The sequence below is a fragment of the Chiloscyllium plagiosum genome, chromosome 41, assembly GCF_004010195.1.
Source record: "Chiloscyllium plagiosum isolate BGI_BamShark_2017 chromosome 41, ASM401019v2, whole genome shotgun sequence".
Lineage (NCBI taxonomy): Eukaryota > Metazoa > Chordata > Chondrichthyes > Orectolobiformes > Hemiscylliidae > Chiloscyllium > Chiloscyllium plagiosum.
The window spans coordinates 5,669,679-5,696,172 of record NC_057750.1 but is presented as its reverse complement, the minus strand read 5'-3'; the positions used below and the strand labels follow the sequence as shown (position 1 = coordinate 5,696,172).

Sequence of the window (26,494 nt, the reverse complement as noted above, 5' to 3'; positions counted from 1 at the left end):
CCATGGGCCTGTAACCATGGCAATCCCGGACCCACCCATGGGCCTGTAACCATGGCAATCCCGGACCCACCTATGGGCCTGTAACCATGTCAATCCCAGACCCCACCTATGGGCCCTGTAACCATGGCAATCCTGGACCCCCTCCATGGGCCTGTAACCATGGCAATCCCGGGCACCCCATGGGCCTGTAACCATGTCAATCCCAGACCCCACCTATGGGCCCTGTAACCATGTCAATCCCAGACCCCACCTATGGGCCCTGTAACCATGGCAATCCTGGACCCCCTCCATGGGCCTGTAACCATGGCAATCCCGGGCACCCCATGGGCCTGCAACCGTGGCAATCCCAGACCCCACCGTTACCCCTTCCTCCTAACAAAATGTCAGCGAGGCCCCTGATGTGACTGGGGGAAGGGGGAAGGGGCAGGACTTAGTGGATGGGGCGGCCGCTGAGCAAAAGCAGAAGCTCCTGGAGCTGCAGATGTTATGATTTGAATATTCACTTCCTCCTCCCAGCCTGAGGGGACTTTTCTTATTTTCAAAAAAAGCTACGAACTGTGGCATTTATTTTGTTTGTTCCTGAGCAGGCATGGGTTGGGGGAGACCAACCGAGTGTCCGGTGGTCAGGGCCTGAGGTGGGTGGCTCAGCCTCAACCTCAACCCATCCGCACCCACCCCCCAAGGCTGCAAATGGAGAGAGAAATGGAGGAGAGGGCTTTGCCCCACGTCTAAGGTTTACCTCCCACCCCTCCCCCGAACCTCTGCCTGTGTTTGTCCTGGGTGAGGGGCAAGGTCCTTCTCTTTATTCCTTCATGGTATGATTCTTTTTTAAATTGTCACTGGCCAGGTTGTTACCCACTTAGTTTTGTTCTTTTCTTTAAAGTATAGAATCCTTACACTGTGGAAAGCATGCCATTCGGCCCAATGAGTCCGCACAGACCAGCATCCCACTCTGTCTCATCCGTGTAACCCTGCATTTCCCCATGACTAATCCACCCTGGACACCACAGGGCAATTTCCCATAACCAATTCACCTAACCTGCACATCGTTGAGCTGTGGGAGGAAACCGGAGCACCTGGAGGAAACCCATGTAGACACAGGGAGAATGTGCAAACTCCACACAGAGAGTTGCCTTAGGCTGGAATCGAACCCGGGTCCCTGGCGCTGTGCGGGAGCAGTACTAACCACTGAGCCACCCAACTAAATGACTTGCCCACCACTAATATCACTGTGAACTTTTTTCTTCTCGTTTCTTTATTCCCCGGCTTTTAACTACCACCATGGTGACCAATTAGAGTCATACAGCCCGGAAACAGACCCTTTGGTCTGACTCGTACTTGCCAACCAAGTATCTTAAATTAATCTAGTTACATTTGCTAGCATTTGGCCTATATCTCTCTAAACTCTTTCCATTTATGTACCTATCCAGACACTTTAAATGTTGTAATTGTAACAACCTTCACCAACTCCTCTCGCAGATCATTCCATACATTGAACATTTAAAAGCAATAATGCCCCATTATGGCAATACATACCATCAAAGGTGAGTGGGACTAAATCAAAATGGAGTTTTTATTAGATTAGATTCCCACAGTGTGGAAACAGGCCCTTGAGCCCAACAAGTCCACATCGACCCTCCAAAAAGAGTAACCCACCCAGACTCATTTCCCCCTGACTAATACATCTAACACTACGGGCAATTTAGCATGGCCAATCCACCTAACCTTTGGACTGTTTGAGGAAACCAGAGCACCCGGAGGAAACCCACGCAGACACGGGGAGAATGTGCAAAACTCCACACAGAAAGTCGCTCGAGGCCAGAATTGAAACCAGGTCCCTGGTGCTGTGAGGCAGCAATGCTAACCACTGGGCCACTGTGGGCCCTTATTGTTTTGGGGGAACTAAAGCACTATATACCCCATGGGCTAATTTTGTTCTTATTCACTCATGGGATGTGGGTCTCTCGGGCTAGCCCAGCATTTATTGCCTATTCCTAATCGCCAAGAGGACAGTTAAGAGTCAGCCGTGGGTCTGGAGTCATGTCTGGCCAGACCAAGTAAGGACAGCAGATTTCCTTCCTGAAACAATATTGGTGAACCAGGTGGGGTTTTTTGGCAATGGTTTTAGTCATTATTAGACTCTTAAATTTTCAGAGTCTTTATTGAATTCAAATTCCACCAGTGCACCATGGCGTTATTTAAAACTTGATCCCTGAAATATTAGCTGAAAATGTGTTGCTGGAAAAGTGCAGCAGATCAGGCAGCATCCAAGGAGCAGGAGAATCGACGTTTCGGGCATGAGCCCTTCTTCAGGAATCCTAAAGAAGGGCTCATGCCCAAAACGTCGATTCTCCTGCTCCTTGGATGCTGCCTGACCTGCTGCACTTTTCCAGCAACACATTTTCAGCTCTGATCTCCAGCATCTGCAGTCCTCACTTTCTCCCTGAAATATTAGTTGAGTTTCTGGATAAATAGTCTAGTGATAATATGATTAGGCCATTGCCTCCCTGGGTAATTAAATTGCCTTTAATCTAAGTGCCGAGTGCCTCACTTAGCCATTGCAGAGGGCAGGTTAAGTGACAGCTACATTACTGTGGATCAGGAGTCACATATAGGGCCAGATTTGAGTGAGGAAGGCAGATTTTGTTTCCCTAGATAACATCACTGAACCAGATAAATTTTTATGACAACGGATTTTGTGGCTGCTAATACTGAAACAAGCTTTTAATTCCAGCTGATTTTGAAGCCATGCTCCCAGAGCATTGGCCTGGGCCTCTGGATTACTAGTCCAGCGACACTGCCTCGTCATCATGACATTTGACATCAGCACAAGCTGGAGTAGGTAGGGTAAGAGAATCAGCCAGGGTTCCTGCTCCTGATCACTCTGCAATGAGACACTCCAGCCGGATAAGCTTATAAAGGCCGTGTGTGTCTGCAGAAACTGGAGAGGATTGTATTGGGTTATGACCTCTTCACATATTTTAAGAGTCATGTAGCACTCATCCAACCCCAGGCTCTTATTTATCCCCAATTTTAATGGCTCCACCACAGGTAGCCATACCTTCAAATGCCTTCACCCTTGGCTCTGGAAGTCCCTCCTTAAATGTCTCCACCAGTTTCTTTCTCTCTCTCTCTTTCTCTCTTCCCCCTTTAAAATTTACCTCAACTGAATGTTTTGTTCTTCTTCTCTAGAGGTTCTTTTGCATGGATTAATGTCAGAAAAGGAAAGAGAAAAAATGGAGCAGTTTAAGGAGGAGATTCTGGAATCTGTGGCCCAGGCAACTGAAGGCACAGGGACACAGTCTCGGAAATAAGGGGTCTGCCATTTAGGACTGAGAGGAGGAAAAATCTCTTCACTCAGAGAGAGGTGAATCTTTGGAATTCTCTACCCAAAGGGTTGTGGAAGCTCAGCCTTTGAGCCATAGTCAAAACAGAGTTTAAAAGGTTTCTATTTATTCATGACATCGAGGGATAGCACCAGAAAATGGTGTTGAGATAGACAATCAGCCATGACTATATAATAAAGGATTGTACGATATCCCAGCACCAGAGTTATCCAAAAATCTCAATGAAGAAAAATATGAAAAATAATAGCAGGGATTTGGAGTGTCAACTATGGAGCAGATAGAAATTATCTCCTTGGTGGGATAGTGGGGGTGGTGAAAGAGAGTAAGATACAGGAGGTGTTAAAGGAATAGACAACAAGAGGGAGTATTGCATCACCTTGAAATTACATTTCTGATGTCAGAAAGCACTTCCTTATTCAAAGGGGAAGAAGTAACAAGACACGGGAGTACTCAATGAAATGGCAAGACAGTGGAACAGAGGGATCTTGGAGTGCTTGTTCACAAATCCCTGAAGGTGCCAGGGCAGGTTAATGGGGTGGTTAAGGTGGCATATAGGATGCTTGTCTTTGTCATTTGAGGCATAACAGCAGGGAAGTTATGCTGGAGTGCACAGAACTTTGGTTAGTTCACAGCTAGAATACCATGTGCACTGTAGGAAGGATGTGATTACACTGGAGAGGGTGCAGAGGATATTCATCAGCATATTGTCTGCTACAGAGCATCTTAAGAGTCATTGAGATACATAGCATAGAATGGAATACTCCCAGCATATACACGCTTCAGTCCAACTCGTCCATGTCAACCAGATATCCTAAATAAATCTGGTCCCAGATGCCAGCATTTTACCCATATCCCTTTAAACCCTTCCTATTCATATAACCCATCCAGTTGCCTTTTAAATGTTGTAATTGTACCAGCCTCCTCCAGTTCCACTGCAGCTCATTCCATACATGTACCACCCTCTGTGTGAAAAAGTTGCCCCTTAGGTCTCTTTTATATCTTTCCCCTCTCACCCTAAATCAACGCCCTCTAGTTTTGGACTCCCCCAGCCCAGGGAAGAGACTTTGTCTATTTGTCCTATCCATTCCCCTCATGATTTTATAAACCTCTATAAGGTCACCCCTCAGCCTCTGATGCTCCAGGGAAAATACCCCCAGACTATTCAGCCTCTCCCTATAGTTCAACATCCTTGTAAGTCTTTTCTGAAACCTTTCATGTTTCACAACATCCTTCCTACAGCAGGGAGACTAGAATTGCACACAGTGTTCCAATAGTGGTCTAACCGATGTCCTGTAAAGCCGCAACATGATATCCCAACTCCTACACTCAATGCACTGACCAATAAAGGCAAGCATACCAAACGCTTTCTTCACTATCCTGTCTACTTAGGACTTCACTTTCAAAGAACCATGAACCTGCACTCCAAAGTCTCTTTGTCCAGCAACACTCCCCCGGACCTTACCACCAGGTGCATACGTCCTGCCCTTATTTGCCTTTCCAAAATGCTACAAAGAGAGGATAAGCTCAGGTTGTTTTCTTTACAGCAGAGAAGGTTGAGGCAGTGACCTGATAAGGGTGAATCGTATTATGAAGGGCTTGGACAAGGTGGATAGAAAACAGCTGTTCCCCTTAGCTAGGGTCAATAACTTTTAAGGTTTAGAGGGTCCTTGAGGGCAAGTTTTTTTGTCATCCAGAGGCTAGTAGGGGCCTGGAATGCACTGCCTGGGACAGTAAATGAGGTGGGAAACCTCACAACATTTAAAAAGTACTTGATGAACACTTAAAGTATTCAGGCCATTGGCCTAGTGTGGGAAAGTGGGATTAGTGTAGATTTAGTGTACTTTAGGCAGTACAGACTTGATGGGCCAAAGGGCTTCTGTACTGTATGGTTTTATGCTACTATGAAACCAGGAACTCCCTCCCCTAAAAGGCTGTTGACACTAGCTTTCCATGACAAATAATGACAACACTGAGCTCCAGTGGAATGGAGAGAGTCAAGGGTTACGAAACCAAGGCGGGAACTGGAATTAAGATAAAAGTCGACCATGATCTCATCAAGTGGCAGAACAGGTTCAAGAGGCTGAATGTCCAACACCTGCTGCTTGTGACGCTAAACTGGGTTTGTTCACACTACAGAAACAAATCGTAGAAAGAGAATGGAGAGAGAATTGTGAAGGGCTTTGACAGACTAGACTGGGAGAAACTTTCTGCCGGAGGAGTGAGGATCAGTAACCAGAGGACACACATTTAAAGTTAATTGGCAAAAGAACCAGAGGGGAGATAAGATGACTTTTTTTTCCCCACAACAAGTTGTTGTAATCTGGAATGCAGTGCCTCAAGGGCAGTAGAAGCTGAATGTTATCATTTATTGTGAAGAGAACTGCATACAAAAGTAGGGAGGTTATGCTTCAGTAGTACAGGGCATGGGCAAGACCACATCTGGAGTATTGTGCACAGTGTTGGCCCCTTTGTTTAAGAAAGGATGTAGATGCGTTGGAGACAATTCAGAGAAGCTTTATCAAACTAATATCTGGAATGGGAAGATATTTTTGCTGGAATTTCAAAGAGTAAAGGCAACTTGATTGAAACGTAAGATCCCAAAGGGTTTTGACAGGCTGGACGTGGACAGGATGTTTCTCCCTCTGCCTCTTATGTGAAAATTTAAAACTATGGGTCACTGTTTAAAAATAAGGTGTTGACCATTAAAACAGAGATGAATTGCATCAGAGGGTCATGAGTCATAGAGATGTACAGCATGGAAACAGACCCTTCGGTCCAACCCGTCCACGCCAACCAGATATCCCAACCCAATCTAGTCCCACCTGCCAGCACCCGGCCCATATCCCTCCAAACCCTTCCTATTCGTAAAACCATCCAAATGCCTTTTAAATGTTGCATTTGTACCAGCCTCCACCACTTCCTCTGGCAGCTCATTTCATACACATACCACCCTCTGTGTGAAAAAGTTGCCCCTTAGGTCCCTTTTATATCTTTCCCCTCTCACCCTAAACCTATGCCCTCTAGGTCTGGACTCCCCCACCCCAGGGAAAAGACTTTGTCTATTTATTATAGCCATGCCCCTCATAATTTTGTAAACCTTTATAAGGTCACCCCTCAGCCTCCGATGCTTCAGGGAAAACAGCCCCAGCCTGTTCAGCCTCTCCCCATAGCTCAAATCCTCCAACCCTGGCAACATCCTTGTAAATTTTTTCTGAACCCTTTCAAGTTTCACAACACCTTTCTGATATGAAGGAGACCAGAATTGCACGCAATATTCCAACAGTGGCCTAACCAATGTCCTGTACAGCTGCAACATGACCTCCCAACTCCTGTACTCAATACTCTGACCAATAAAAGAAAGCATACCAAATGCCTTCTTCACTATCCTATCTACCTGTGACTCCACTTTCAAGGAGCTATGAACCTGCTCTCTCCAAGGTCTCTTTGTTCAACAACACTCCCTAGGACCTTACCATTAAGTGTATAAGACTCTGTGGAATTCTGTTCATAAAAGGTGGTGGAAGCAGAATCTTTGAATATTTTAAAGCAAGGGGTGGAGAGATTCTCAATAAGCAAGGAGCTGAAAGGTTATCAGGGGAGGTGGGAATATAGAGCAATCAAATCAGCCATGATCTTACTCAATGGCAGAGAAGGCTTCAGGAGCCAAATGGTTGACTCCTGCTCCGAACTCATTACATTCAATATTCAATCGTAACTTTGAAAAGGGAATTGAAAACAATTAGACAGCTATGGGGAAAGAGTAGGTGGTGGTGTGTTACAGTTCACTAGGGTGTTTGAGTTGCTATAGCGACATACACTTTTAGATTTGCGGAGCTATGGATAGCGGTAGAAAGAGGCTGCAGTTTTGTTCTATCACATGGCTGACTAGGAGTCTCACCTGCTCTTACTGCCTGCCATTTGCAGGAATCGATAACCAACCTTTATTCACTACATTACAAACTCACCTTCCTTCCAATCAAGTCCTGGGGCTGGACTTAACCCTGGAGCTTCTGGCTCAGAGGCAGGTACACTACCCACTGAGCCACATGAGCTCTGCCAAAGAATAGGTAAATGGGACTAATTGGGTAACTTTTTCAAAACAGCTGTGGCAGGCGAGATGGGCTGAATGGCTTCCATCTTTCTACATTGCCCAGTAGCACTTTTTCTCTCTGTTCTTTGTCCTGTTAGATCTTGACAGAGTTTCAAACTCCACACTTCTTCATTAGAAAAACCATCCCTTACTACCTCAATGACATTACCCAGTCCAAGACTGTCTCAGCTCGTCAACTGCTGAATTCCTCATTAGTCCTTTCCTATCTCTAGACTTGACTAATTCTGACTCACACCTGGCAACTTAATTCAAACTATCATGCCCCTGTTGATAAGTAAAGTGACAGAACGCATCAACAAATAACGCTATCAAACAGTACTTTTAACAATAATCTGCTCACTGATACTCAGTTTGGCATCCACCAAAGCCACTCAGCTCTTGATCTCGTTACAGCCTTGGTTCAAACATGGAACAAAACAACTCATTTCCAGGGGTCATGATTTGGAGATGCCGGTGTTGGACTGGGGTGGACAAAGTTAAAAATCACACAAACCTGTTGGACTGAAACCTGGTGTTATGTGGAAGCACTAGCTTTCGGAGTGCTGTTCCTTCATCAGGTGGTTGTGGAGTATAAGATCGTAAGAGACTGAATTTAGAGCAAAAGTTTCCAGGGGGTGGTTCAGAGAGACAGCCCTTGACATCAAGGCTGCATTTGATCGAGTGTGGCATCAAGGAGCCTGAGCAAAACTGGAATTATTGGAAGTCATGGGGAAAACCCTCCACTAGTTGAAGTCATTCCGGGAACAATAGAAGATGGTTAAAGTTGTTGGAAGTCTGTCATCTTAGTTTCAGGACATCTTTGTAAAAGTTCCTCATCAATTACCTTCCCTCCATCATAAGGTCACAAGTGGGGATGTTTGTTGATAATTACACAACATTCAGCACCACTCATGACTCCTCAGGTATTGAAGCAGTCCATGGCCAAACATGACACCATTTGGATCTATTCAGGTTTGGGCTGTGAAGTGGCGAGTAACATTCACATCACATAAAAAACAGGCCATGACTATCTCCAACGATAGAGAATCTAACCCTCATCCCTTGACATCCACGGTGTTATCATCATTGAACCCCCATTATCAAGATCCTGGGGTTACCATTGACCAGAAACTGAACTGGACTAGCCACAGACATATTGTGGTTACAACAGCAGGTCAGAGGTTAGGAATCTTGAAGCAAGTAGCTCACCTCCTCACTCCCACAGCCTGTCCACCATCTATAAAGCACATGTCAGGAGTGTGATAGAATACTACTCGCTTGCATGAATAACCGCAGCTCCAACAACATTCAAGAAACTTGGCACCATCCAGGACAAAGAAACCTGATGGATTGGCCTCATATCCATAAGAATCCAGTCCCTCCACCACTGACACTCAGTAGCTGCAGTGTGTGCCATCTACAAGATGCACTGCAGAAATTCACCAATGCTCCTTAGAAAGCACTTTCTAAACTCAGGAGCACTAGAAGGACAAGGGCTGCAGATACTGTATACCAGGGCACCACCAGCACCTGGAAGAATTCCCTCCAAACCAATTGCCATCCTGACATGGAAATATATTGTCATTCCTTTACTGTCACTGAATCAAAATCCTGGAATTCTCTTCCTAATGCCACTGTGGTCTACCTCCAAAACGTTTATTGCAGCGGTTCAAGAAGACAGCTCACCGTCACCTTCTCAATGGCAACTAATGAGGGCCAGTAAATGGTGGCCAGGCCAGCAAAACCCACATCCCATAAAGCAATAGAAAAACTCACACTCAGCCTTGTTTTCCTGTCAACCATGCTCAGTAACCAACACTGGCTTCCAGTCAAGTATTGCCTTGACTATAAGACTCGCATCTTTGTTTCCAAAACCCTCCACGGACTTCCTCCTGTCCCTCCTCCTCAAATATGTCCTTAATTTCCTCTAGCCGCATGACCCTCCAACGATTTCAGACATCTGTCTAGTTCCACCTGCCAGCAGCCAGCCCATATCCCTCCAAACCCTTCCTATTCATTCACCCATCCAGATGTCTTTTAAACGTTGCAATTGTACCAGCCTCCACTACTTCCTCTGGCAGCTCATTCCATACACGTACCCCCTCTGAGTGAAACAGTTGCCCCTTAGGTCCCTTTTATATCTTTCCCCTCTCACCCTAAACCTATGCCCTCTGGTTCGGGAAAAGACTTTGTCTATTTATCCTATCCATGCCCCTCATAATTTTATAAACCTCTATAAGGTCACCCCTCAGCCTCCGACGCTCCAGGGAAAACAGCCATTGCCTAAGCATGGACGAGTTGGACCGAAGGGTCTGTTTCCGTGCTGTACATCTCTATGACTCTATCTTCAATTCTGGTTTCTTGTTTGTCCCTGATTTTAAACTGAGCCACCTCGGGACCCTGAGCTTTGATATACCCTCCCTAAACCTCTCCACCTCACTTAGAACATTCTCCCCTCACTCTGTATATATAGGGTGTTCCTGAACTGTAAAGTTCATAGACCGATGGAAGCCATCGAGTGGCGCTGCTCCGGAGACAGGAATGACTGAACAACCTCAACTCTGAAAGGTGACCTATTATTGATCTTTAAAATCCTGAAGTGGTTCGCTACAGGAGACACACAAAAGATGTTTCCATTTCTAAAAGAGGGATCTAAACCAGGGGTCATAAATATAAGGTTAGTTACCAGTAAATCCAACTGGGAATTCAGAAAATAAAAATGCAGAGTCGGGAGAGCCTGGAATTTGCTACACAGGCAATGCTCAAGGTCAGTTGTATTGACGCACTTAAGGCAAGCGATAAACACATGAGGGAGAAGGGATAGAAGGCTGTACTGATGGGGGCGAGATGAAGCAGGACAGGAGAACTTAAGAGCAAGAGTAGGCCATTCGGTCCTCCAATCCTGCTTGACCAATCACCTGGATCATGACTGATCTGCTATCTTCACGTCATTTTCATCAGAAACAAGAAATAGGAGCAGGAGTATGCCATTTGGATCCCCAAGCATGCAGTACCATTCTAGATCACAGTTGGTAATCTACCTCAATGCTATATTTCTACACTATTCCTTGATGCCATTTGTAACTAGAAATCCAACTTTTAAAAAAAAGCATTAATAGAATGTAGGCATTGCTGACAGGGGCAGCCTTTGTTTGCCCATCCCTAGATGCCCCTTGAGATGGTGGTGAGCTGCCTCCTTGAACCACTCTCCTCCCATGTGCTCCGAGTAGATTCTCAATGCTGGTTGGGATGGTGTTGCAGGATTTTGACTCAGTGACAGGGAAGGAAAGCCAATATATTTCCAAGCCAGGATTGTGTGTGACTTGGAATTTGTAGATGGTGTTGTTCTCAGGTATCTGCTCATGATCTCTGTCTTGAATTTATTCAATGGCTAAGCCCCCAATGCTCTCTGGGATACAGAATCCAAACTTTCACCACCGTCCGAGTGAAGAAATTCCTCTTCATCCCAGTCTTATTCTGAGACTTTGTCTCCTGATTCTAGACTACACTTTTTATCCGTCTGTTCTTTCTACATCCTGTTGAGACGTGTATCAATCATACATGCTTCAGTTAGGTCACTTCTCATTCTTCTGACGTCTAGCAAATACATGGCTCAGTCTTTCTTTCGTCGTCATCATCATCATCAGCGGTCCCTCACAGATGAAGATGACTCTCTTCCACTTGTGCGGTGAGTCCATAGGTGGCTGTACAGACCAGTGTGGCTTCTGCAGGCTCTGTTACACTTGGGGCAGAAGAGGTGGGTGCGGCAACACGCTCCTTACACTGTTTCTGCCTGGCTTCCACTTTTTCCCAACGGCAATCTCTCGAGGTGCTTGACGCCTTCGTGGATGCTCCTTCTCCACTTTGTGGCGGGGGGGGGGGGGGTTCTTGGGCCAGTAGTTCCCAGGTGTCGATGGGAGTGCTGCACTTTGCCATTGAGGGTACCACTGAAGTGCTTCCTCTGTTCACTTGGGGCTCACCTGCCATTTCGAAGCTAGGAGTAGAGCACCTGCTTGGGGAGTCTCATGTCGATCATACAGACGATGTGCCCAGTCCACCACAGCCGATCAAGGTAGTCAATGTTGGGGATGTTGGTGTTTGGTGCGACGTTCTTCCCAGGGATCAGTCTGGTGAATTCTGGAGGTTTGCAATGGATTAGAAGCATAGAGCCAATGGGTCAAATGGCAGTGTTTCTGCAGTATCAAAAGATAGCACTTATACAGCTATCTTCATCAGGCATCTCAAGGCTCTTTATAGCCAATCAAGTACTTTTACTGAAGTGCAGTCACCGTGCTAATGAAATGTAGCAGCTAATTTGCTCTCACAAACAACAATGTGCTGATGACCTGATAATCTGTTTTCTTGTGATGCTGACTGAGGGAGAAATATTGTCCAGGAAACCAGGGAGCACTCCCATGCTCTCCTTCAAAACAACGTCATGCAATGCTTAACATCAATCTGAGAGGACTCACGGGGCCATCTCTTGGGAAAGTCAACACTCCAGTGGCAGGGCACTCCCTCAGCACTGCATTGGAGTATCATCATTGATCTTTGTACTCAGGCCCCTGTGTGGGACTTGAACCCAGGACCTTGAGGCTCAGAGGCCAACAAGCTACCAATACAGCTGTGTGCAATTTATCCAAAACTCATACGCGGACAACACTAATGATAATTGAAGTTTCTTTTTATAAAGAAAAAAGCAGACTTGCCTCCCACGGGATTGTCCTCCACTCCAATCTCTGAAATGCTGGCTGTATACATGTCCTCGCTGGTCACGAGTGGGTCGGCAGTTGCCTGCTGGGCAGCGAGAGGGGAATGCGGACCCCCGCCCATATCTCGGAGGCGAGTGGGCCTCTGGCAGAGGCTCTTCTTGTGCTCAATGAAGCCCAGGATATTGCGGAGGAGGAAATTGCGGCCACATTGGCCACAGGTCAGGAGGTCCTGGTGCCGTGGGTCGGGCTGTGGCGGCATGGCAACCTTCTGGCTCGAGGCCTCATCCAACTCTGCGTCCTCACCTGCAAAAGAAAAAGCCTAATTTTTAGTCATAAAGTTTTACAGCACGGAAACAGATCCTTCGGTCCAACTTATCCTAAATTAATCTCATCCTGTTTGCCCATATCCCTCTAAATCTTTCCTATTCATAAAATTACTCAGATGCCTTTTAAATGTTAGCCATGATGTGGAAGTGCCAGTGTTGGACCGGCATAGACTAAAGTCAGAAGTCAAGTGAACCGGGTTATAGTCCAACAGGTTTAGAGATGCCGGTGTTGGACTAGGGTGGGCAAAGTTAAAAATCACACAACACCAGGTTATAGTCCAACAGGTTTAATTGGAAGCACTAGGTTTCGGAACGCTGGCACAACCACCTGATGAAGGAACAATGCTCCGAAAGCTAGTGCTTCCAATTAAATCTGTTGGACTATAACCTGGTGTTGTGTGATTTTTAACTTCCAACAGGTTTATTTGAAATCACAAGCTTTCGGAGCGCTGCTCTTTCGTAAGACTTCACCTGGTGTCGTGTGACTTCTGACCTTTAAATGTTGTTATTGTACCAGCCTCCACCACTTCCTTCAGCAGCTCATTTCATACACGCACCACCCTCTACGTGAAAAGATTGCCCTAAGGTCCCTCTTAAATCTTTCTCCTCTAACCTTATACCTATGCCCTCTAGTTTTGGACTCCCTCACCCTGGGGAAAAGACCTTAGCTATTTATCCTATCCATGCTCCTCATGATTTATAAACCTCTATAAGGTCACCCCTCAGCCCCTGACACACTCCTCTCCATTCCCCCTCCTGCTCCCAGCACAAAGACAGACAAGTTTTCATTTATACTGTGCCTATGATGACCCCAGGAAGTGCAAAGGTGGTACGCAGCCAATCCAGTACCTTTGTGGCTACACACAGCAAGATCCCACTGAGGGATACACTTACAATTTGGGGAAGAGGGTACTTCTCATTCTGATTTCTGGGACAATGGATTGTCTTATTTGGTAATATTCAAACTGGTTGGGTCTATACTCATTGACGTTCACATGAATGAGAGGTAATCTTATAGAAGACTATAACATTCTGAGCAAAGGCTCTTGTAGTGCAGTGATAACGTCCCTATCTCTGAGCCTGGAGACGCAGGTTCAAGTTCCTGAGGTGTATAATAACATCTCTGCACAGGTCAATTAGAAAATACCTATAAGTTTCTGAAGGTAGATGCTCAGAGGATATTTCCCCTCATAGGGGATATTTAGAAATTGGAAGCACAGATTTAAATTAAACAGTCTTCCATTTGGAGACAAGGAGGAATTTCTTTCTCCAAGAGAGTTGTTAAGTCTCTGATATTGCCTTCCCCAGAGAGCAGTGGGGTTGGGTCATGGAACATATTCAAGGCTGAGTTAAGACAGTTTATTGATCAACAAGGGAGCTAAGGGTTATGGTGTCAGGAAGGAAAGCAGAGTCAAGTCCACATCAGATCAGCCACAATCTTATTGAGAGGTGATGTTGGTTAGAAAGGATGAAATGCCTTCTCTCCTGCCCTTGTTTCTTATAATGACCTGATCATCTGTTGACTGAAGGATAAGACAAATATTTGGCCTGGATATTAGGACATAGTTTAAAATTTCCTTTCAGGTACTGGTTTTAGTATTCCCCTCAGGTTTTTGAGTCACCTCTGGCAGCACTGTATTCCTTCAGTCCTGCACTGTAAGTGTCAACTTGAGATTATGTGTCGCTGGAGTGAGATTTGAATCTGGAACCTTCTGACTAGGAGGTGAGACTTCTACCCACTGAGACCAAAGTGAGAATAGAACTCTTCTCATTCAGAGGAAGGAGGTGCTGGGTGCAGTAATAACAGTAATGTAATTGGGTTAGTAATCCAGAACGCATAACAAATTGGGTTCAGAGGGATTCAGATCCCACCATGACAAATACTTAGATAAAATTATGGAATGGAAAAGGGTAGGCTAATGGCAACTGTGTAACCAGCCTTGATTTGTAACAACCCATCTGGGTTCAGTAATGCCCTTTAAGGAGGGATGTCTGCCAGCCCCTCAATGTAACACCAAGCCCACATAAATATGGCTGACTCTTTAACTGCACTCTGGCAATTAGGGATGAGCAATAACACCAGCCAACAACGCCCACATCACATGAACAATTAAAACAAAAATCACTCCTGGTCAGGTTGTCATAGGCCCCATCCTGCTTAGCTGCATTTTTGTTTTGTTCATTCACAGGATCTGCATGGCCAGTATTAGATTAGATTAGATTCCCTGCAGTGTGGAAACAGGCCCTTCGGCCCAACAAGTCCACACCGACCCTCTGAAGAGCAACCCACCCAGACCAATTCCCATACATTTACCCCTGCATCTAACACTATGGGGCAATTTAGCATGGCCAATTCACCTGACCTGCACATCTTTGGACTGTGGGAGGAGCACCTAGAGGAAACCCACGCCGACATGGGGAGAATGTGCAAACTCCACACAGACAGTTGCCTGAGGCAGGAATTGAACCCGGGTCCCCTCCACTGTGAGGCAGCAGTGCTAACCACTGAGCCACCGTGCTGTCCTAATTTCATCGAGGGCCAAAGGGCCTGTACTGCGCTGTATTTTTCTATTTTTTTTCTAATTGTTACCCATCCCTAATTGCCCAGAGGGTAGTTAAGTGTCAATCATATTGTTGTGGGTCTGGAGTCATGTGTAGGCCAGATTGCATAAGGATGGCAGATTCTTTTCCTAAAGGACATCAGTGAACCAGATGTTTTGTCCCACTACCCCTGACAATCAGGAATGGTTTCATGGTCACCTTTAGACTCTTATTTCCAGATATTTATCGAATTCAAATTCCACCATCTGCCATGGGAGGATTTGAACCAGAGTCCCAGAATATTATCAGGTCTCTGGATTAACAGCCTCGTGATAATACCACTGGACCATCACCTCCCCTGAAGGCATCAATGAAGTTACAGCACTTTTGTCCCTATTCCTCACTTTAGTGGTTCTTAACCATTGACATCTTTGTAAGGTCAGGTCCAGGCTCAATGGAAGTAGAATCATAGAATCACTGCATTACTGAAAGAGGCCATTCGGCCCATTGAGTCTTTTCCAACCCTCAAAGAGCATCCCGCCCAGCCCCAGTCCTCCCACTTTATCCTCATAGTTCCCACGGCTAATCTACCGAATGTGCATAATCCTGGACACTACAGGACAACTTAGCATGGGCAAAACACCTAACCTGCACATCTTTGGACTGTGGGAGGAAACCGGAGGAAACCCACGCAGACACAGGGAGAACATGCAAACTCCACACAAAGTCACCCAAGGCTGAAATCAAACCCAGGTCCCTGGCACTGTGATGCAGCAGTGCCAACCACTGCACCACTCCCAGGCTAATCCCAAGTCTAGGCTCAAGTCCAGTTGAGCTACACAGTTTTACAATCAACCTAGCTGGATCTCAATTTCCTAACAGGCAGCTCTCAATACGAACCACAAAGTTGGTCATTTTCTCCCCCTTTCACTTCTTCATAGGAGGTGGGTGTTGCTAGGGAGACTATTTGCTGCTTTTCCCTAATTGCCCTTGAACTGACTGGTTTCATGACGATAGTTGTCATGGTCACCATTTACTGAGGTTAGCTTGCACCTCCTGATTTTATTAATTAATTGGATTCAAATTCCACCAGCTACCATTGTGGTATTTGAACCTTTGTCCTCACAGAATTAGCTGAGGCACCTAGATTACTAGTTCAGTATCATTACTGCTGCGTCCCCGTCTCTCCAATGTCCAGTTTCATCTTGTCATCGGAGAGTGAAATTTCAGCATCAGACCTACAACCACACTAAGAATGCCCAGACTCTGCGTCTGAACTTTCTGCACAAACCAGACCTTCAATGTGTCCTCTGAGCTCACCCCAGTCTCATCTCAATCTCCCCATCTTTGAGTTCCTGCCCCTGCAAAGCATAGTCATCTGACGCAACATCTATGTTATTCTCTTTGATCATTATTCAACCCTTTAGCCTCCTCTACAACCCACTCCTTCATTTATCTTGTGTGGACTAGATTTTCCCCTTTATGTCTTCCATATTAAGAATTTTTGTTCCACCCTTTGGTCTTTCTATGGGCCAACCAAGAGGACTCAGCTACAAAAAGGACTCAGCTACAAAAATAACAACTTGCACTTGCGTAGTGCCTTTAACCTGATAAAACATCCTAAAGCACTTCACTGTCCTGTTATCAAACAGGGTTTGACACTCAGGCACTGGGGCTATTGGAACAGATGACTGTCAAGGTTTTAATAAGTGTGTAACAGAAGAACTTAGAGGCAGAGAGTTTTGGGGGGGGGGGGACTTCTAGCGTTTAGGATGCAGACAGATGAAGGAACAATTAAAATCAAGGAGATACAGTACAGGAGGAGTGCAGAGATCTTGGAAGCTGGTAGGACAAGAGGAAGTGGCAGAGATATGGAGCGGGGATGCCAAATGAGGATTTGAAAACAAGATGAGATATTTGCATAAGGTAAAATGCTTTGCATTTGTTAGGATAGTAAACCCAAGGCTGGAAACTGCTGTGCATTGTGACAACATAACAAAGAGAAGGGTAACTGTACACCTAGTACACTTCCTTCCCACAGCTTAGCACACACAGACTTTGACCTCTACCTGTCCTCTGCTTTGGTCAGCCCTGTCAAGGAAGCTGCTCAGTCCCTGACTATAACAGGGGCCAGACCAGATAACAGCAGCAGAATCCCTTCCCGAAGAGGCGATGAGTGAACCAGATGGGCCTTTACATCAATTGATGATGGTCATTATCATTGGGACTAGTTTTATTTTCCAGAACCATTAATTCAATTTAAATTCCACCGGCCATTTTGAGATTTGAACCCATTTCCCCAGAGCAATAGCCAGGGGCCGTCTGGATTAGTAGAAACTAACACCGTGCCATCACCTCTCCCTTGGCAGACAAAGAAAAGTTGTTCCCATTAGTTCACTGCACAAAGACCAGGGAACAAGCATGTAAAGTTTTTAAGACATATGGGGATTTATATAAGGGCTACAGAAGTTTGGGGAGGGTGGTGGTGGGTGCAGTTGTGTAGTGGTAATATCACAGGACTAGTAATCCAGAACCTCAGGCTGATGTTGTGGGGAATGATGGGTTTAAATCCCATCTTGGCAAATGGTGAAATTTGAATTAAAGAAATATCTAATCTAATAGCGATCAAGTAATGACCATCACTTGTCTGAAAAACTCTGCTTGTTCGCTAATGTCCTTTGGGGAAATGAAATCTGCTGTTCTTACCTGCTCTGGGCTACATGTAACACCCACAGCACTGTGGGTGACTCTCAAATGCCCTCTGAAATGGCCAAAGCCATTCAGATGAGGAGGCAATTAGGTATAACAAATGCTGGTCCAACCAATGACACCCGCGTGCCACGAATGAATAAAAAGTGGGAAAATGGGAATGACGGAACCAGCAGAGGATGGTGCGTGCATAGAATCAGCTGCTAGAGGTGGTGGTGGAGGCTGCTACAATTACAACACTGACAAAAAGCATGAATAGGAAAGGTCTCGAGAGATATGGGCTAAATTATGGCAAACAGGGCGAGATTAATTTTGGACATCTGGTCGGCATGGCTGAGTTGGACCGAAGGATCTTTTCCATGCTGAGCAGCTCTATGACTCTATGGCTGAACTCCTTCTGTGCAGTAATGACGCTATAATGGTTTTTCTGGATCCAGATATCGTCAAAATTGAACAAAGACAGGCATGTCAGCCCACCTCGACAATGTTTCGTGGGTGGCACGGTGGCTCAGTGGTTAGCACTGTTGCCTCACAGCACCAGGGTCCCAGGTTCAGTTCCAGCCTCGGGTGACTGTCTGTGCGGAGTTTGCACATACTCCCCGTGTCTGCGTGGGTTTCCTCCCACAGTCCAAAGATGTGCAGGTCAGGTGAATCGGCCATGCTAAATTGCCCGTAGTGTTAGGTGCATTAGTCAGGGGTAAGTGTAGGGGAATGGGTCTGGGTGGGTTAGTCTTTGGAGGGCCAGTGTGGACTTGTTGAGCCGAAGGGCCTGTTTCCATACTGTAGGGAATCTAATCTAATCAAGCCTCTACCACCCATTCAACCTGTCAACTTAACAAGCTACCACTTTCTCTCTCACACATATCCACTTACGCATTAAGTGCATTATACATTTCCAGAGACATCAAAGGTGTTTTCATCGAATCCTACAGAATCACAGAAATCTTACAGAAGGAGGCCATTCAGGCCATCATGCCTGCTCTTCAAATGAGCATCATTACCTAGCGCCAAGCTCCTGTTCTCCCAATGGCCTTGCATGTTATTTCTACCAAATAGTCATCCAATATCCTCTTGAATGATTCAACTGAACTACTGAACCTCCAAGCAATGCATTTCAAACCCTAACTATTTGCCAAGTGAAAAAGATTTTTCTCATATCATCTTTACTTCATTTGCAAATCTCTTTAAATCAATATCCTCTCTTTGTTGTCCTTTTACAAGTCGATAGTTTCTTCCCATCTAACCTGCATTCAGATAGCAGCTATCATAACCTCAAAACGGTAGGCAAACAATGAAGTACTTCTGAATTATGGTCAGCGTTATAAGGCAGGAAACACAGTAGCTAGTTTGTACACAGTGACCTCCACCAGAAAGGAAAATGAGAATGACCAGATAATCTGTTTTTAGTAAGGCTGACTGAAGGAAAAAGATTGGTCAGGACAACCATTCCTGTGCACTTTGAAACAGTGCTGAGCAATATTTGTCCCCCTCTCTATGTGTGAGGCCTACTGTATCTTTTGAAAGGTCGTACATCTGACAGCACAGTACTGGGCATCAGCCTAAATATCATACTCAAATCTCTGGAGTGGGAATTGAACCCACAGTCTTCTGACTCAGAGGCAAGTGGTGCTGACCACTGAGCCATGGCTGGCCATGACGACAAGTAAGGGGTGATTGGAGCACACTTCCTCCTCACAGCATGCACTGCCACACAACGCAGAAGCTCATAAACCGACCAAAGTTGCAATCAATGTTTTCCAACTGACAAAGACGGGCTTTGAGATGTGAGCTAGCCGCTGCTTCATCAGTCCTACTGTCAACTGCAACCCAAAACTCCACCAGCGTGTTTGAAAAGAGATTGGCATTTATATAGCACCCTTCACATCCTCAGCATGTTGCACAGTGCAAGGCTGGGTTATTTAGGAAACAAAAGAGGGAGACAATTTGCCTGCTGGAAGATCTCATAAACAGTACATAGATAATTGGCCAGACATTCTGTGTACTTTAAGTGACATTGGTTTGTAAAGAAGTACTGACCCCAGAACATTGGGAAGAATGTTCTTCTTCCAAATAGTGGCAGTGGGATGTTTTGACACCCGCTCATACAAAGCAGACAAGTGCCTCAGTTGTCTGCTTTGTAGATCTGATTAGAAACACTGCACCTCTGTCAATGTAACACAAGCCCTTCCTTTGGCCCAGAAATGGGGTATAAGGCAACTATCACACCAGGCTTACATACAGCATGTTTTACACTAGAATTTCCCTCTCATTCTTCAAGAAGGCACCTTCTCCCCTTTTTTATCCTGAAGACACCTGGAGGGGTCATTTTGACTCTTCCAATGGGAAAAGGGGTCAAACTGGTCGAATTAGTATCCCATCGGTCCCTCTGTTCCAGACGTCTGCCATCCCAAACAACAATGGAGGGTATTTTGAGATGTTCAACCTTTGGGTTCCGCAGAAGTCTGTCACTGGCAGCAGCAGGGGTTAAATGTGGGGAGGGGAGGTGCTGGTGGTGAACAACTTAAAAATGTCGCACAACTTAATACGTTCAAAATGAGTGATTTGGGCAGATTAGAAACAGACAGAGAGACAAACTGTTCCCACTCATGATGGGATCTAGAATGAGTCAGACCAGATTTACAGTGATCAGCAAAAAAAAAAAAGCATAAGTAGAAAGCTTTACACAGCAAGTGGTTAGGGTCTGGGATGGGCTGAGAGCAAAAGTGGGCACTGCAGATGCCAGAGATTAGAGTCAAGATTAGAGTGGTACTGGAAAAGCACAGCAGGTCAGGCAGCATCCGAGGAGGCAGGAAAATCGACAATTCAGGCAAAAGCCCTTTATCAGGAGTAGGATGGGCTGCCTGAGAGTGCTTTTGCCCGAAATGTCGATTCTCCTGCTCCTCGGATGCTGTCTGACCTGCTGTGCTTTTCCAGCACCACCCTCTCGACTCTGATGTCTAGCGTCTGCAGTCTCACCTGCCTGAGAGTGAGACACATTCAACAGAAGCTTTTATGAGGGAATTGGATTATTATCTGAAAAGGAGTAATGAGTGGAGTTTCAGGGAGTGGTGCTAGGTCTACTGGTTGTTTGTAGAGCCTGGGCAGACATGATGAGCTGAACAGCCTCCTACTGTGATTCTGCATCACATAATTGTGATGGTATTGAGGTCTAGTTAAACAGACATCCTCAGTTCCTTATGTCAGTGATCATTCTTCAAGGGTGACTACATATAAGAGACCACAAACATGTTTGTGATGGCATGGTATAGTGGGGTAAGCACAGTCACGGCCCATCCTCCCCCTGCTACCTCTCCATTACGCCCTCACAGTACACGAGTCACAAGTAGATTTGAAAGTGGAATGATAAGTTGAGGCTGTTAAAGAATGCACACACGATTCTAGGGTTTACAGTACATATTCTAAAAGCAAGAAAGCTATGCCAAACCTTTAAAAGCATCAGTTTACAGACCTCACTATGCAATTCTGGGCCCCACACATTAGGAAGGGTGTCAGGTCCTTGTGAGAGGGTACAAAGGAGGGGTGGTAGAATTGGACCAGGGATGAGGGACCTCAGTGACATGGAGCAGTTGGAGAAGCTCTAATTGTTCTCCTCAACGTAGGGATAATAAAGACACAATTTCATGGGGGGTGTTCAAAAGTATGAAGGGTTTCACCAGAGTAAATATGGAGAATTTGTTTCCATTGGCAGAAGGCTTAGTAACTATGGGGGCTGGTGGGGGGACATTTTTACAATTGAATGGACAAAGGAGTCAGAGAGGGGAGTTGAGACTAGTACACTGCAAGTTGTCATCATCTGGAATGCAATGGAAGTAGATTTGAAGATAATCTTTTGAAAGAAAACTGGGATAAACATTTGAAATGGTCTATAAAACAAATTGCAGGATAATGGGGGCAAGAGCAGTGGAATTAAACTAATTAGACAGCTCTGAAGAGCTGGTACAGGAACAATGTGCTGAATGGCCTCTTTCAGTGCAATATGGTTCCACGAAAAGTAGCTTTATATTGAGGTATCGGCTATAACAGACCTGGATTCCAACACATTCTGCCATGAAGACTACGTAAAAGTATAAGATTCTTAATACTTTTACTGAGTGATTTGTTTTGCTAAATAGAGAATGGAGAGCAAGCATCCCAGCCTCAGGATAAAGAGTTGGCTATTTAGCATTGAGATGTGGCAAACTTTCTTCAGTGGGGAGGTAATGGTAGCATCACCAGCAATAGTAATCCAGTAAGGCCTGGTCAGTGCATGGGAGACATTGGTTCGGATCCCATTGTGGTAGCTGGTGGAATTTAAATTCAAATAATAAATCTGGATTTTTATAGAAAACCTACAGTGTGGAAGCAGGCCATTTGGCCCATCAAGTCCACACTGACCTTCTGAAGAGCAACCCACCCGGACTAACACCCCTATCCTCTCCCTGTAATCCCACATCCCACAGCCAATCCACCTGACCTGCACATCTTTGCCCTATGGGAGGAAACAGAGCACTCCTGGTTCAGTCATGCCAACCATCATCTTTTGACAATGACATTTTACAATTATTCCCTTGAGGAAAAGGAAATCTGCCGTCCTAGTCTGGTCTGGGCCACATGTAGCTCCAGACCCACAGCAATGAAGGTGACTCTTACTTGGCTAAATGGCTGAAGAAGCCACTCTGTTCAAGAGGAAATAGGGATGAGCAACAAATGCTGGCCTCACCAGTGACACACATATCCCATGAAAGAATACATTAAAGAAGGATTATAAATCTTGAGATCCTGTAGCCCCGGAGCTGTGAATGCTCAGGCATCAGGTACGTTTAGGACAGAGATATAAGGAATAGTATGGGGAAGTGGGACAATGGGGAAGATCAGCCATGATCCTGTTGAATGGCGGACTGAGCCTATGACCTGCTCCTGCTCCTGTTATGTTCCTAAGAGCAGTGGAGCATGACAGATATTGTCTGGATCACTGGGGAAGGGAGTCTAGGCTGCAGCACACTGGGAGGGTGTCAGGTGAATTGCTTCAGGCCAATCTTGCACAAGGTCCCAGCGGATTGAGACCAAGCTCCAGCTGCCTGGCTCCGTGTTTGGGCAACGTTTGGCATCAGGGGAATGGCAGCGAGGGGGGGGGGGGGTTGGTGGGAGGAGCGTCGGTGCTCACAGAGGGGTTTAGATGATGAGGAGCCATTATCTTAAAAATCGAAGTTGCGTACAACAGAATTATAAGCTGATTCTGTTACAATGTCACAGGAAACCCTTTGATGGGAGATTTGATTACTGCGCACAAAGTGACAAACACTCTGATTGTTTCCTCCACTTAATCTAGTAGACCTTAGAAATGCGATAGCAACCTCACTCGTGTAACACTCAATGTGCCCCCAGTACTGCCAGTGCCATAGACAGCCCAGTACTCATCCCCTAAGTCAGAAAACAACAATAACTTGCTTTGGCATAGTGACTTTTAAAGGCATTTCACACACACATTATCAGACACCAAGATACACAGGGAGATTTTGGAGCGGGCAGAGCCTTCTTAGAGGTGAGGGAGAAGTGTTTGAAGGGGATTCACAAACATTAGGGCCTGAGTGCATGAAGGGAAACTCCAACAATGGTGGAGTATTGGAAATTGGGAGTGTCCAAGAGGCTAGAATACCTGAAGCATAGAGATCTCACAATTAGAGTCCTAGCGCTGTACAGCAAAGAAACAGACCCTTCAGTCCATGCTGACCATATATTAATCTAGTCCCATTTGCCTAGATCCTTCTAACCCTTCCTACCATGTACCCGTCCAGATGCATTTTAAATGTTGTAATTCATAGATGTGTATCAGCCTCCACCACTTCCTCTGGCAGCTCATTCCATACACACACCATCTTCTGCCTCACACACAACTCTTGGGGTTTTGCTGGGAAGTAGGCAAACCTGGAATTCTGTGTGTTACTTCCCTCGTGACGAAAAGTACAAAGCTTTCTGACTGTCCCCACAGAAACCCAAATAAAAATAGTAGATTGGGGTCCATCGGATTCTACAGAAGAATGACCGAAGACATTGTTAGTAAGGCTAGGGGCGGCCATGCCATCTCCATTGGTGTCAACGGTGATGATCTCATTGATCCCACTCTCAGCCTTCTTCAACTAAACCTTGATCACACTCTCCCTGTTCACACTCAATAAATCAGCAAGACCCAAATTGGTTGAGATGGGAGGCCTGAAGAGATCCGAGACCAGGAGAGCATTCTGAAGGGGCAAGGGAGCATCTGGGCAAACTCCCCTCCCAGTCTGATGGCTTAATCCCTCCTCTATGCCAAGATCGAAGCTAAGTGGAGCGGTCACATGGTAGATGCTTAATAACTCGTGTTTGCTTGCTTCACTGAACCTGTGGAGCATGAAGCCATTTATACAGAGTCCAACTAGAAAGGAAGTCAGGTGTGAATTTCTATAGCGTCTTCCATGACCCCAGGATGTCCCCCCCTCCAACACCAAGCATTTCACAGCCACCAAAGTATCAGGTATATTCAGGACAGAGATATAAGGAATAGTATGGGGAAGTGGGACCAATGGGGAAGATCAGCCATGATCCTGTTGAATGGCGGACTGAGCCTATGACCTGCTCCTGCTATGTTCCTAAGAAGCAGTGGAGCATGACAGACCTTGTCTGGATTACTGGGAAACACTGCAGCCAATTTCCACACAGCAAGATCCCACAGACACTATGTGATAGCACCAGCTTAAGTGGTATTAGCCCCAGAACAGAATTCCCCTCCTCTCCATCGAAACAATGGGCCATGGAGATCTTGTGCGTCCACTCAAAAGGCCCGTTCATTTTAATATCTCACCTTGAGATGCCAACACCTCTGAGAGTGAGGCACTCCCTCAGTGCATGCTCTAGGCATGCCATTCTGGATTGCACACTCAAGTCCTCTGGAGTGGGACTTGAACCCACTGCCTTCTGAGTCAGAGGCAAGAGCCCTACCCACTGAGCCACAGCCATCACTGTTTAATTTACAGCAGAGGGTTTTATGAAACAACACAAGGTTCTAAGTGCACTGAAAATAACACAGGTAGCAGAAAGTAATTAAGATGTCTCTCTCCCCTCAGGTCAGGAACTAGATGAGTAAGAGGTTTATCAAGGCACCTGGTCGGGACATGTCTCAATGACTGGCTCCTCCCGAAAGCCCTCGTGTGTCTGACATCCAGGCTCAGTACTGGACTGGGAGAGGGGAATCAGCCTTGAAGCCAGTTAACAAAAGGCATTCCCCATTCTCCCTGTTCTTTTGTTCACCCTGTAGACACTCCGTGGTGCACCTTGATCCTAATCCCCCCCCCCCTTCCTACATCGCCCCCACCCCATTAAAAAAAAACTTCAGTTTAAAGGCAGCGAAAAACATTCAGTGCTGGTCATGTGGTATTCTAATCTTGTAGGTCAAGTGTCACAATGAGCCATGTTGCCGTTTGAACTTGTAATGACTCCACCTTGAACCCATTGAGAATCTTCTCAGCCAGAGTCTAACAGGCCTTGGCTATTCTGCCGGAAGGGGTGCCAACTTATCTAATGTGTCACAGGCTCCCTCTTGTCAAAGGTCAAACCAACAACAACTTGCATTTCTGTAGCACCTTTCGCACAGCATTTATAAACACATCCCAGGATGCCGTGCAGCAATGTAAGCCAACACAACTTGACACAAGGTCACACAAATCCTTTCGTGGCCTCCCCGCCCCCCCCTATCAACGCTTCCATTCCCTTTTTCTGTAACCTCCTCCAGCCCTGCAATCCTCTCTGCTCCTCCCACTCTGGCCTCTTGTACATCTCCAGGCAGAAGTATCCACCTTTTTTCTTTCTCTTCCTGTAAGATGCTTTTTAAGAACAATCTCCTTTATCTAACCTTCTATCTCTTTATATGACACCATGTCAAATGTTCTTTGATTAAAAAAAAACCTTGACATATTTAGAGACATCTTGATAAATTTCAATTGTCTGGATACTAGAACAGGGCATAGGTTTGGACGGGTCATCTTAAAGAAAGAGGAGGAGGGGTGGAGAGCGTTTAGAAAGGGAATACCACCCTAACATCATGTGATGGTGTGCTTGGAAGTTTAGATTTAGATTCCCCACAGTGGGGAAACAGGCCCTTCGGCCCAACAAGTCCACACCGACCCTCCGAAGAGCAACTCACACCCCTTTGACTAATGCACCTAACGCTACGGGCAATTTAACATGGCCTATTCACCTGACCCGCACATCTTTAGACAGTGGGAGGAAACTGGAGCACCCAGTGGAAACCCACACAGGCACGGGGAGAATGTGCAAACTCCACACAGACAGTTGCCCGAGGCTGGAATTGAACCTGGGACCGTGGTACTGTGAGGCAGCAGTGCTAGCCACTGAGCCACCACGCCCCCCATAGTATAGAATCCCTACAGTGTGGAAACAGGCCATTCAGCCCATCGGTTCCACACCGACCCTCCAAAGATCATCCCACCCACCCCCTCCACCATAACCCTGTAATCCTGCATTTCCAAAGGCTAATCCACCTAACCTGGACATCCCTGGTCACAATGGGCAATTTAGCACTGCCAATCCACACTCACCTTGGGTTGGGATGGGGAAGCTTCTAGTAGATCACCCTGGGGAGGGGGTCAGGGAAGGATAACATGAGGGGAATGTGGCACCCTAAAGAGGCAGTCAGCGTCTAAAAGCCTTAAGCTAGGCGCCTGGAGGTGGGTTTATTCCCACTGGGGCTGCCTCAGTACCCAGTACCTCAGGTCA

At 46.0% G+C, this 26,494-nt stretch overlaps 1 protein-coding gene across 1 annotated transcript in view; it reads right to left on the bottom strand.

Annotated features, from left to right (window-relative positions):
* Nucleotides 1-26,494, bottom strand: part of LOC122542784 (B-cell lymphoma/leukemia 11B-like) — a 49,914-nt gene that overhangs the window by 19,003 nt on the left and 4,417 nt on the right. The window contains exon 2 of the mRNA XM_043680826.1: nt 12,147-12,452. Coding sequence (XP_043536761.1) covers nt 12,147-12,408 — 262 coding nt within the window. The 5' untranslated portion in view covers nt 12,409-12,452. The remainder of the gene's footprint in view (nt 1-12,146; nt 12,453-26,494) is intronic.